Source organism: Bison bison, unplaced genomic scaffold (genome assembly GCF_000754665.1).
Source record: "Bison bison bison isolate TAMUID 2011002044 unplaced genomic scaffold, Bison_UMD1.0 scf7180017864378, whole genome shotgun sequence".
Classification (NCBI taxonomy): domain Eukaryota; kingdom Metazoa; phylum Chordata; class Mammalia; order Artiodactyla; family Bovidae; genus Bison; species Bison bison.
In genome coordinates, this window is record NW_011494950.1 from 6,317,340 (window position 1) to 6,331,686 (window position 14,347).

General features: G+C 34.4%; 1 protein-coding gene across 1 annotated transcript in view; it reads left to right on the forward strand.

Moving 5' to 3' along the window:
* Positions 1-3,690: 3,690 nt before the first annotated feature.
* The window catches only part of HCN1 (hyperpolarization activated cyclic nucleotide-gated potassium channel 1), a 387,144-nt gene continuing 376,487 nt past the window's right edge, over positions 3,691-14,347 (forward strand). Inside the window, exon 1 of the mRNA XM_010857188.1 lies at positions 3,691-4,116. Within this exon, the coding sequence (XP_010855490.1) occupies positions 3,712-4,116 (405 nt within the window). The 5' untranslated portion in view covers positions 3,691-3,711. The remainder of the gene's footprint in view (positions 4,117-14,347) is intronic.

The following is a 14,347-nucleotide window of genomic DNA, read 5'->3' on the forward strand; positions in this document are numbered from 1 at the left end:
ATGTTTCTACTTAAAATTTAATTAATATATCTTCTTAGCATTTGCTGTCCTGGATACTGTCTGCATTAGTGCAGAAGTTAAACAGAAGACAAAATAGTTTTTTTTTAACTTTTTATTTCATATCAGGGACTAGCCAGTTAACAGTGTTTTGTTAGTTTCATATGAACAGCAAAGGGACTGAGCCATACATATATATATATACATGTAAGGATAGGATAGTTTTGAATTTCAAATAATTAGTAACAAGAGCAAAAATGAAATAAGAAACATGCTGAAAATAAATGTTCTGGGGGTTGTAAAGAAGAAAAAAAAAAAGCCTAAAAATTAATTGCCAGAACGGGACTTGAAGGACAGGTAGAATGCTGATAGGAAAAGGAACTCGTAGAATGGAAGTGACCATATCTCATACATATGTACCTAGGTATGATGATGGCGATTAAAAGTAAGTACTATCTTGCTTGAGTCATAAGGTACTTACCATAAAATGTTAAAGAAGAGATAAGAAGGGAGGAGGAAGCTATATTAGGGAGTGCCTTGGTGTTTTTACTTAAATGAGAGGGTCCATGTTGGTTTTTCACCTGTATGTTACATGTTAGATGGTTGCTCTGGAACTTGTAGGTTGAATTGATTGGATAACATAGACAGGAGACTTTTTGAGATATTCTAAGCAAGAGCTAGCTTTGCCTGAAGTCGAGACACAACAGTGGGTATGCAAAAAGGGGGTAGGTAGGAAAGACAATTCTGTAATAAAATGTACAAGACATAGAAATTGAGTTAAGGGGAAAAGAAACTTTCAGAGCAAAGAGTTAAGAAGAGAAACTCATGGCCAGAGAGGTGTGAGTCTCATGAGGTCAGTTTTCAGGAACATCTTCATTGCTGTTTTTTAAAGCAACTTCTAGAGTGAGTGATAACTATATTTTCCTTGCTAGCTAAGGAATGAATCCATGTTAACCAAAGAAGTGTTATATTATGCCAAGTCTACAGAATTGTGTTTATGACTGCAAAATAGGGTCAATGATACTTTAAAAGGAAATTATAAGGTTTAATTGAGCATCATATTGATATTGAGATATCTAATGGCTTCAGTCCTTACTAAGCACCACTAATAAAAAGCCATGGTGTGGTAAACATTATTGCTATAAAAAAGAGTGGATGACACTTTATCCTTTTCATTTCTGTTGACTAAGAAGGGTAGAATATGATTTTCCCTTAAAAAAAAAAAGCAGAAATATAAGCATGTTTTTAAAAATGAGTATTTTTCAAAAGGCTCCTGACTCCTCTCCCAAAATTGGATTTCTTTTGGTAAGCAAGGAAAGGTAAATGAATACTAAGTATAACTCCAACATTGTGTGCCACAGCTTGTTATATGCTAGCATCTGTGATTTGCATATAGTACTTAAAAAAACAACAACACTTGGTTCTATAATAATCTTTATTTTACAGATAAGAAAATTTAGGGTTAGATAATTTAAGTAACTTCTCTCTGAATTAAACAGTTGGTGAGAATTTCTGGTTGAAGACAGCTGCAGTGGGAATGGTAAAGGGCAAATGGATGAATTCAACTTACATTTACATGTTAGAACCAAATAGCCTTGGTAATTGATTGAATAATGAAATTGAGTAGGTTTTTGGCCAGGGGTTACCTAGGCTGGTTCCAGCTATCTAGGATGGTTCCAAATGAGGTATAACATTGTACCATTTTCTGGCATAGGAAACATCTGAGGGATATTTGTGGGAGGGAAGGTGATGAGATTGAACTTGGGTGTGTTGTCTGACATGAGTATGAGATATGCAAGGGGATAGATTTAATTAGACTGTTGATTATTAGGATTAGGAGGCTTAGAAGATAGGAATGGACGGGAAATAGTCATTTTGTAGTCATCAGTTATGAATTAATCATGAAAGACATGGATGAGTGTATAATATTGCCCAAAGAGCATGTGTAGAATAGAAGATAAAAGGGCTATGTGTGACACCCAAGGGAACAGCAGCCTTTCAGGGAAAAGCAGAGTGGAGCCCTGAGAAGAGATGATAAGGGTCCAGTGAAGTGAAAATCCTCAGGGCACACATGATTGCATTTTAGAGTTCAGTGGTGTCACTTTTTTGTGAAACGTCTGTTACAGTATTGCATGTTATCTACATCTCTCCTCTGTCCTTAGTGTATTAAATGGCGTATTTTGCATTTCCATTAGGAAAGGAAATAAAAAAAAGAGAGAAAGGATTTCGTTGTAATTACCAGTGCATGAGATATGATTGACATTTTGTATTTGTGTACTTGTCCATAAATCTATAGGTAAGTTTTGACAGAAAAACTGGTGAAATCTTCAAAATGAGAAACATTAATCTTTTATATAATTCCGAGGTGAGAGTAGAAACAAGGGCAGAGTGAGACTATTATAGTTCTTTCTTGTACTACTACTTTTAACCGAAGAGTCACTCATAATTAGGAATGATAATAACTTTGAAAGGTTCATGCAAATGTATGCCTTAAAAAAATGTAGCCCAAATAGTCTAAGTAGGAGAACTAATATAAAATAAAAATGTCTTGATTAACAGAAATGTCTGTCATGAAAATTTGTACAATTTTTGTAAAAAATAACTGCTCAGAGACTACATCTTCAACCAGAATGCAGTAGCCCATGTTTCTGTAGACTGTTTTATGACCATAGAGTTGTATTAGTTGATTTGGTTCTTTACTTTTACAAGTCTATACTGTAACAAGTGTGGTCTATTAACTAGCCTAACTACAGTGTCAATAGACTTTAAAGAAATCAAATGAAAGCAATATTAAAATAATCTTTGATGAATTTGTCATATACTGATAAATCTTAACTCTATGTTAGTACAATATTAACCTGGAATAAACTTCCTAATTTTAATATAAGGTGGGATAAGAATGTTTCAAAAGGTAGCTAATAATCACAGCTATGTTGAAAATGAAATCAGAAATTTTAAACAAATAATTGTTTGGAAAAATAGTGGCAATCTATTTAAAGTAGCTGTTCAATTAAGCAGTGTTAAAAGTGCAGATTTTAAGTAGATTCTGATTTTAAACCTAGTGTCTGTTCAAATATTTTTAGCCTCAGAACAAAATTAATAATGTTTTCTCTTTTCAAATTAAGAAAAATAGAGCATAAATATTTGGAGTGCTATGAAGCTGTGGCAGTTCTAGAATTTGTGATTGACCTAATCTGTAGTTATAAATTTGCAGTACCATAGTTTTTATGTGCCCTATTTATTACTGTTTATTCTAATCTATGATTGAAGATTTTATATATAAAATACTTCAAAGTACCTCCAAAGAGTCTTCTTTAAAGTAGTTCTTATAATATAGATCTCCCTGTTTTCATCCATATTGAAACTATAAAGGGAGTTTATTTTTACTTCTTTATGGGATAAATGGGGGTATGGGTCTTCATGAACTTATTTGTATAACTTCATCTCAAATAATTGTTAGAATTCTGTAGTCACACTGCCTTGCTTTAGGAATATATTTATTTTACTTAGATTTAACTTTATGGCCATTGAAAGAGCTATCTTATTTACCAAATGAGCAATTTGTTCATTTATTTAACTTTGTGCTTGTGCTCAGTCATGTCTGACTCTGTAATAATTTTTATGGTGGTGGTGGGGGAGGAGGAGGACTGATTATTGTCTACGTCTTAAAATATGATTTCTTTTATTTATTGTAGGTTTTATTGGGATTTAATAATGCTTATAATGATGGTTGGAAATCTGGTCATCATACCAGTTGGAATCACATTCTTTACAGAACAGACAACAACACCATGGATTATTTTCAATGTGGCTTCAGATACAGTTTTCCTTTTGGACTTGATCATGAATTTCAGGACTGGGACTGTCAATGAAGACAGTTCTGAAATCATCCTGGACCCTAAAGTGATCAAGATGAATTATTTAAAAAGCTGGTTTGTGGTTGACTTCATCTCATCAATCCCAGTGGATTATATCTTTCTCATTGTAGAAAAAGGAATGGATTCGGAAGTTTACAAGACAGCCAGGGCACTTCGCATTGTGAGGTTTACAAAAATTCTCAGTCTCTTGCGTTTATTACGACTTTCAAGGTTAATTAGATACATACATCAGTGGGAAGAGGTAAGCCATATCTTTTCCTTTATATAAAGTTTCTATATCATGAGATTTTAAACTACAGTGGTTTTAAAATGAACAGCTGTGCTATGTATAATGAGTTTTATGAAGTTCAAAAAGAAAAATTTCATTTTTTTTCTTTTTGGTACATAGTGATACATTTGCAACTTTAAAAGATATGGTTGAAAATTGAATTTGAGTAAAGTGAAGAAGTTAGCGATTGTAAGGCAATTGTCTTATGCCACTTCAGTCTTTTCAAAAGCAAATCTACTTTAATCAGCAAATATTTATCTTAACCAGTGCAACTTCTCCTTCACCATGGGAGATTGTTTTTATATACCACGTAATATTAATTTGTTTTATCTAACACATCAAGTGCCATCTTTGACAAAATTGTAGGGTCCGATTGCTAGTTTGTATCATTAGTTCTGTGAAATAATGTGGAATATGTTTCCTCATATTGAAATTTCAGAGAATCATGCTTGAAGAAAAAAGATTCTTTTGTGTATTTCCAACTTGTATATATAAAGACATTTTAGTGGAATAATTTTACTCTTTGTTATTCTTTGTGTTATGGTTATTTATTGTAGATTCTCCCTACTAGATCATTTCATAATACTGAAAAGCACATATCCTGAAGGGAAATTATTACATAGAAAACACAAATAATACAGTGAATAAAAACAGTGATTCTGCTGAAAAGGGCATCCATTGTTCTTAGGCAGTGGGTGGGACTTGAAAGGGCTTAGAAACTGGGTGGGACCTGAAAGGGCTTTGGAAAAGGGAGTTTCTAAACATGTGAGTCAAATGTCCCATCACCAAGCAAAGGAGGTTAAGTCCCTAATTTCACAGTCTGCATATTAGTTTTTTGATTTTCTTTTCCTTCTAAACACACCTTAAAAATTAATTATAACCTGAACTTTATTGTCTGCATAAAAATAAGGGTCAAAAAGGCCTCCAGAGTGACTAAGCCTGCACTAAAGAAAGCAGCACACTGACTAGGCATTAACCGCCACTTTACTAGCTACAGAAATGCTTTTCAGGATGAATTATATGTTGGAATTTAGGCTTAACAAGTCATAAAGTGGAACTTCTGTGAACATTAGCTCTGCTTTCTGTGGGACTCTGGCAGCGTTTTGTGTGTGCTTGTTGATGGCATTTTGGTTCCTAGGATTTCAGGAAATGACATGCAGCAATAAAAGCCAGTATAAGACACTGCTAAAAGGCATAAAAATGGATCAGTCTTAAAATATGGATACGAATTACATTTAAAATCAGATGAAGCTCATTTGAGAAACTGGATTCATCTTGTAATGTATCTCTATGTAGCACATTCCATCTAACATGTAATAAATGTTTGGTTCTCAAACATTATTATGCTAATGTTAATATCAAAGCAAGGTAATTATTGATAAAATAGCTAATATTTATTGATGGCTTATTATATGTCAAGTAATATATTTGATTCTTTACATGGATTAGTTCATCCAAGCTTCCTAACTTGCCCAGATTCACAGAGTAGTAGATAGAACTGGGATTCTGGCCTTGGCAATCTGACTCCAGATCCCAAGTTCTTAATCACAAAACTATACAGCTTCTCATTATAACATATATTCTTTTAGTGATAAATGATTTAATATTATACCATTTTATATGTACAATAAAATACGTGGAAAACTTTTCTTAACTGAGCTTTGTGGTCCAAGCAATGTATGATTTGAATATTTGCCTCTTAAAACATGGTCATAAAATTATTTTAATGAGTAGCCTGTGAGAAGAAAAGTCACTGATATAAATACCCAGACAATTAAAAATACAGTGGACAATGTGACTATTTTCAGTGTCTTGTAGTTTGAACCCAATTACCCTAGAGAATGGCAGAAGGATGAACAGATGGCAGTCTATCAGATAAAATGGCAGGCTACGTAGTCATAGAAGAGCACGCTCCTGGACACTGTTGTCCTCTGGTTCCTGGCAGCGGTCAGAGGCACTTAGGTGTGTGTAACTCGATGGTGTTCTACAGATGCCATGATAGAATTCAAGAGCATTGGCTCACTGCCATCATCACTGTAAAATGAAATTTAATATGCCATTACAGACATTTGGTAACCAAACCCATTCAGGCTCGAGTTGTGAGTTGGCATAATCTTACTTATAAATAAATGACATTGATAGTAAATGAACCATAAGCTCACTTCATGAAGAATGTTTTCTTGATTATATGATAGCCCCATATAATGTCACATATATCATGGATATTTAATATCTGTTTGTAATGCTGTTAGAGGAAAAAAACAGTAGTAATTAACCCCAAATTTATTATGGATTTATTATTTCATGATTGCATTACCTGCATGATTGAAACCAAAGTCACCAAAAAACGTGAATGGTTCCAAATTAGTATATCTCTACCTAAGTTTTATAAATGCCACCAGGATGTGTTTACAAGTAGAAACACAACAAGTAATCAGGTTTCTCTCTGAGCATTTGGAATAAGAGTACAGAGGAAGATGTGGGTTCACCCACATGTCTTTGAGTTCTGAGCGTTTTAATACCAAGCTGGCTCATGCTAAATTCAGCAAATTTGGGGAAGTAATGTGTGAAGTCTGGAAGCTGCCACAGTTCTAAATGAATCATTCCCAAGGAAAGCGGCTGCCTTCTATAGGAAACTGCTTCCATCTTCAATGAAATTTTTTCGCCCCCTGGTCTGAATTAGTTCAACTGAAAAGCAACAAGAAGTGCCAAAGCCAGATAAATTCAAAAAATATTGTGAATGAAATAGAGAAATGTCAAATTTTAGCCCTTATGTTACTAGCCTGCTAAACTTAAACATGGTGGCTAATACTGAAGGAAAGAGCTGATTTGGCCAACAAATTTATGAAACATGGTGTTAGGCGGCGTGGGGAGTTGACTTCCAGAAGCAATGATAAGATCAATAGCGTTAGGATGCAAAATTAAAGCTCTCTGACACTGTACTGAAACTTTATATGTATGGCCATGTGAGGTGAAGATCTGGGGTGATTGTTTAGATAGATCAGAAAATTCCTTTTCCTATAATCTCCCGAAAATGGAATCTCTCTCAGTTTTGTATTTTGACTTAAAAAAAGCATCCCTCTAATTCAGCATTGTTGTTAGTGTTGTGAAGTCAGTGACCCAGTCCAGAGTGCTGGTTTGCAACCTATCACAGAAAGATCTCATTCTCTGTGATCCTCCTAAAAGAGACATATGGTGAGGAAATCCTCAGAAATTAAATGGAATGTTATTAACAATTTTGATATTCACCAGCCACTGAAGAGATTAAGGGTAGATTAAGAGTTTAGTAAATAGGAGATTATTTGGTTAGTAAAGGTGAAGAGTTCTAGGAACCTTGAATGTTACAGCTGCTGATCCCTGTTGTTTTATCAAAGGCAGATGATCCTTGAAATGATTAGATATTTTGGAAACAATAATTGAAAAGAAATATTAGTCTGCAATGGTTATCTGTTTGTAGGATTCAATGTCATAGAAAGTACAAATTCTTCATGGGCAGTATAATACAGGCATGGTAAACACATGAAACTCCTGTAATAACTATGGCTTTGGAATACATACCTATAATATTTTATTTTTTATTCCTCATTTACTATCCTCTCAACCATTTGGGTGTAGATTTTAGACCTATCACAAGCAACATGCCTATTTTGAGGCAAGAAAGAGGGCTGTGGTTCTGATTTTCATGTATGTCTATAGACATTTCAGATGAATAATGTGTCTGGAATATTGCAATGCTCTTATAGCAATCAGTATTAGATTTTTATGTTGGCTTAGAGGCAGATATATATACAAATTATGTTTAACAACAGGGCATTAATAAGGAAATGTATTCCACAGGGAGCTAATACAGACTGCAGTTTCTGTCTTTCATAATTTTAGCATTCTAATTGGTGTAGATTAGAAACTAACTCTTGTTATAATTATACCATGCATATTATAACTACTTCCATTTTTTAGACAGCACATAGAATTCTAAGACTTGCCATAAGCAAACACCATTGTTTTGATAAGCCTTCCCTCTGCTAGAATCTAGGGAGGCTCCTTGTTTGTGGTATCAGATCTGTGTTTCTTTGCTTGCCTTCAAGGCTCTCAGCGAACCATTTCCCCATCTCACCACTGTCACTTCTTATTTGCACCAAACAGCTCTTTTCTGTTTGATTTTTAGTTTTATAATGCTTCTGGCAGAGAATGGATTTTTTTTTTTTCCTGCATCTGCTAATTTTGCATGTGTCACAGCTCAGGTTTGGAAAGCCTTCCTTTTCCGAAGGATTATTCATTATTCATTTGATGCTCAAACACCTCTGAAAATATTCTACATTGAGGGACTATGCTATAATGGTCAGTACTTTTACTTTGAACAGTTCTACTCTCTCTGCTTGCATTTGTTCATGCTCATAGTCTGGTTGTGAATTCTCCTGTATGCATTTCTTTTCTTTACCTGGGCATAAACGTCTGTAGGGAACGTCAGTGTCAACTTTTTGCCCTTGAATCTCCTTGTACCATAGTCCAGAGTTCTAAACACAATCGGTTGTCCAGGCATACCTGTCCGCTGAACACATGGCAGTCCTCCATGGTCTAAATCCGTTAAATAATTGCAAAGGAAAATTAATTCTTCCCTCCCAAGCATATACTGAGTGCTTCTATATGCAGATGCTACACATGAGAATACAAAACATACCCCAGCTTTGTAGGAAAAAGAGACATGTGAGAAAATAATCACAGATGGTGTGGTAAGTGATGGCATAAAAGAGGGAGTGAACAACTACAGCTTATTTTTTTTTTTGCAGAAGAAAGCTTCAGGGATACTCAAAAGTGAGTTTTGAAGCTGGAGCCTGGATTACTAAGATGAGAAACATGGGACAGAGGAGTGCAGTCAGTGAGACATGAAGCATAAGCAGTCAGCACAGTTCTGCATCTCCAGAATCTGGGTTGCCAAGGCAGTGAGTTTGGAGGTATAGGCAGGAATTTGTGCTGAGGACTGACTCAAACAGTAAGGTGTCAGGGAGGCTTTAGAGGCAGGGAGTTTGCATTTTAAAATGCTGCGGATTGAGGAGGGTTGGAGACAACTGAGGATAGAACTAATAATATCAGTTAAGAAAGAGATTTATCACACAGTTGCATTTTTTATATATAGCCAGCATCAGGCAGGATGCTTTTTAGTTAAAAGGAGGTTTATCTTTGCTGAATATTCTTGCCATTGAAATATATTTATCAAATAAAATATGATAAGACATTATATGAGTTGTAGTGTTCTACAATTTAAGTATTGATATTTGATATAGTTAATAATCATTAATATAATAATATATTAACAGTATGTTTATATAATTTTATTATTGATACAATGATACTTGAGATTTTTATTTCATACCACCAGAAACATGGTGGTATAAAATGGACCTTATGCTCAAAATTAGCACTTATGGATGTTTATTCAAATTGTACGTTCTATTTTCTATTTATTCTAGGGAGAAATACTCAAAGTGACTTACTTACGCCTACAACATTAAATTCTAATATTTTAATCTTAGGAAATGAGATACATGGAAATTATTTGAAATATTTAAATTGATGTATGCCTATAATATTTATAAATATGAGATTCATTATGTCATCTTTCTCAGATTAGTGCATCAACTAACAAAAATATTATTGTGTTTGTGTGAGTTGCCAAATACTTTTTGCAGGCAGATATTGATTCTGCTGAAGACCACTAGGTGTCCTCTATTGGTTGTTTTACTTCAGGGTTCTATATTTGGAAATACCAAAACTATCTTCTCTTGAAATTATTCATTGATACTCTCTTAGAATCACCTAACTGCTTGTCTATTTATGTTTAGCTAAAATGCATGGCAGTGGATATTCACATATGTAAAGATGATTTCTCTGTATTTATACTTTCTCCTCAGGTTAAAGAAAGAGTTTGTTTGTTCTCTAAAAATAATTCTTTCTTTCAAGAGAATTGTTTTCAACATTACCATATATTTTTTAAGAGGATATTTTAGCAGATCCTCTGGAGTCCTAAAGTACTGTATGATGAGTTCTATTTGGATAGGCAGTATTATTAAGTCTAGACAATTAAAAAGAAGTTGACAAAGTATGTGTTGGTGTATGTATATGTGTATGTGTTAGGGGTGAGATATATACTTTTATGAATGTTTTTTGGCTAGAAACCTGAAGCTAATATGTGTAATACTGATGCTTTTGATATGGGAGGAAATATCAGTTTAATGCTAAAATATAAGATCAATTTTGAAATGTCCAGGGTCCTATTTTAAGATTAAAATATCAGAATTTCTTAATGCCCCATCATTGCCCAATCTGTGTTCCTGTTTTGTGTGTGTTTATATGCTCCCATTGCTATATGTTGATAACTAGACTTGTAACCCAGACTTCCAAATTATGTATCTCTAATCTTCAAAATTTACATGACATTGCTATAAAAATATCTCACGAGCTCCTCAAGCTCAGTATGTCCATTTCTGCGTCAGGTCTCTTCCTTCTCTCATTTCTTGTTACTCAATTCAGAAATCCAAGAAGTATCCCTGACTTCTCTGCTTTCAGTCTCCATAGTTAACAGTAACCAAGTTCTACTGGTTCTGCTTCTTGGAATGTGGTCTGAATTCTAATATTCCTTCACTCAGTCCTCTCTGTCACCATCCTAGTCCAAGCCAACATCAGTCATTTCTTATTTGCATTTTCATAGTAGAGTCATTACTAGGTTTAAAAATTCTCTCTTGCTTGTCCTCCAGGGGCCTCAAAAGTGATATTTTTGAAGAGCAAATTTTACCGTATCTTCCACCTGCTGAAAATATTTCTATGACATTCATTATCATAAGGACAAATTCCATAATTCAAGATCCTTTGAAATCTGAGTCTTCCCCACATCAGCCTGGAAAATTACTTTCTCATTAATTTTTAACTAGGCTGAACATATTTATGCTTATCATATATGCTTTTTTAAGGCCTTTACAAGTGTTGTTCACTTTTTCTAGAACTTTGTTCCTTTGGCCAACCCCAGTTCATCCATCACATTGTGTTCCTTTGACTTCGGCTTTAACTTAAGATACCCTAGGGCGGAATTAGTGCATCTCTCAGGCAGTGTTAGTTCCATCTGTAATGTGCCTGCATACCCCTATGCTTTTTGCTTTGTAACATTCTTTACCTTTGTAATTTCTCTTAAACCTTGCCTTCCCAACTATATATTAAACTCCAGAAGGGCAGAAACCATAGACTTCATGTGTTTTTAGCTGCTGGCTTCATGTCTAGAAAATAATGGGGCACAAGAGTACTTACTAAATGAGTTAAATTATGACCTCAAGAAAATTTCAATTCAGCAAATGTAAACAAGCATAAGAAAAACAGTAGAGTGTCTTAAATCTAAAACTGGAGATTTTTATAGTATAGAAGAAAAACAAAACCAAAGATGTGCTATGAGTGTGATAGAGGGTAGAGGAGAAGCTCTAAATTAAATAAGGCATCCTGATAAAATTGGCCACTTTGAAAACCCAGCTTGAAAGTGTATGTCCTTCCAAGTGGGATAGGCCTGGGAAATATTCCAAGAGAATTGAGAGAAATTGTGGATGAATTCAATCTAGTTCATCATTTATGGGGATAATAATGATTTTCTGCTCAGTCTCTCAGAAGGGCTTTGAGGTTCAAATGATATGTTACTGTTGAACATACTTAGAGACTCTAAGGTTTATAGAAATGTGCATTATTGTTATCATAAAAGTCCCCACTAGTTTAAAACAAGTAAAATTTCAACAGAGAGTTCAGTAGTGTGCTTACTGCTTTTCCAAGTACTGGAAGCACTATAAATACTATTATGCATTATTTCTTTCCAATATATACCTAGTAAAAATTTGCAGCAGTAAATGAATCAGGCTAATTTAGGACAAAGCACATTCAGCCTTTCATTTCTCCAGAATTTCTGGAGAACTGTCTCAGTTTTCTGTTTCACTGTGTATGTCGACACAGCATGTATTACTTCTACTGCTATTTTAGACTCATCTGGGTGCTGTTAGAGTGCAAACTGGGATGCGGTTGTTTCCTGAGTAGTGGATCCAAAATTTGTAATGTGATTCTGTTTTAAACTGGAATTCTAGTTCAACTGCCAGAGTGTTTCATAAAAACACCTTGCTGTAGATTGTGTTACTTTAATTATCTGGGTAATGATCTTAGCAGAACAGGTCACTTTGCTTAGCTTGTATTCTGTGATGCACGTATCTACAAAAGGGGAGATGTGAAGAGACATGACATAATAGGAAAATGGTACAGTGAAACCCGAGAAGATTTTGTTGTTACAAATAATGAGGCGAAATTAAGCTGATCTCTAAAGGGAATGTTAAATGTAATTATCTACTCATAGATGGAAAACATGTGCTTTTTATTGTCAGTTTCTGCCAAGTCAGTCTTTTGCTTTAGTCAGATACAACGTCAAAGTGTTTTTTATTAATTAGAAATATTTTAGAAAACAAAGTTGTGCTCGCATTATGTCAAAAGTAGTAGTCGATTCAGGTTTCACTGGACAAACCATAGTATTGAAATATATGAGAAATTGTCACAGAAAGTCACCTTTATAAGATATTATTACTGTGTTATGAAGACTCCAGAATAAATAAAATTAGAGCCTTTGAATTGTACTGAGCAATGGATGAGCAAGACCTACTTTGACTTTTCTTTCTAACTTGCTGATGTATGCATTTTAGATTTTGTGTTAGAGAAGTCATGTCTTAGTGTGAAAGGGAAATACATTTGGTTGGTTATGTAATTCTGGTGGCTATTTTGAGTTAAGTCTGCCATTTAGGCCATATTAAAAAAAAAAAAAAGACAAAATCTTTTTCTTATTACATCTTAAAGGGAAAGTAAACATTGAGTAAGGATTCTAGAAACTAGTCCCAGGATTCGTATTATTTAAAGCAGTTGTGAAGGAAAAAAATACTAGCTATTTTGAGATAATCATTATCTGTCAGGAGTGGTGGACTCCAAATGGTTTCCATTAAGGTTGGTGATGCTTCCCTGGTGGCTCAGACAGTAAAGCATCTGCCTGCAATGGCGGAGACCAGGGTTGTTTCCCTGGGTTGGGGAGATCCCCTGGAGAAGGAAATGGCAACCCACTCAAGTATTCTTGCCTAGAAAATCCCATGGATGGAGAAGCCTGGTGGGCTACAGTCCATGCGGTAGCAAAGAGTTGGACACAACTGAGAGACTTCACATCATCATTATCACGGTTGGTCATCGGTGGGAATATTTGCAATGATATGCTGATTATTTCAATGTGGTGCATTTTTCTTTGTTACTGGTGGGGGATATGAGCTGGGTAAACATATGAAACAAAAGAAATTCAGCTGAATGGAAAGGAAAATCAAGATTACCTTGCACAAGTCGTTTCTAGACACTTATATCAGGGGAAAAAATGAGGATGAAAGCTTCTACTTAGGTCATATGGTTGTTTTAATAATCAAAAAGAAAATTCATGTGAAAATTCTTTGTAAACTCTAAAACTGAAAGTGTAAAGAGAATAGTAATGTACTATATAATTAGACAGTCAAATTATTTTACTATTTTTTTTCATAAACTCTCTAAAAAAAAAAAAAGAAATTCCTATCTTCCTCAATATTTGACATCATACCAGAGTGTAAGGGGGGAATTTGAATTGTGATAGTGTGTAAAATCTAATATAGACAGACTGAGAATCCAAGAGTTGTTAACTCCCTGATAATATCTAATCGAAGTGTTTGGGGCGTCAACTAATTTTGTGGAGGTTCTGTACTCTTTTTAGTATGGGAAGCAGTTCTTCACTGTGTAAAAATATTAGTCTCTTGATATGGATAAATGTTCAGAGCAATTCCTTCCAACTGATTGACACTGAATCACAATCATTCAAGTTCACAGATTTTAATAATACTGTGAAATTCAAAATGCTTCTCCACTTTTATTCAGTATGAAATACAAACTTAGATAGTCCTTAATCTGGTGGAGGATTACCTCTCCCCTTCTCCCTGGCATGTTTGCTGTAGAAGCAGAATAATTTTCTAATGACAATAATTAGTTGTTGTGCAGTCACTAGGTCATATCCAACTCTGCAGTCCTATGGACTGCAGAATGTCAGGCTCCCCTGTATTTGTTAGAAAAGAGTTTTTGAAGAACTTCTGCCAATAGAGTTATAATATATATATATTAGAATAATACTAGAATGGGT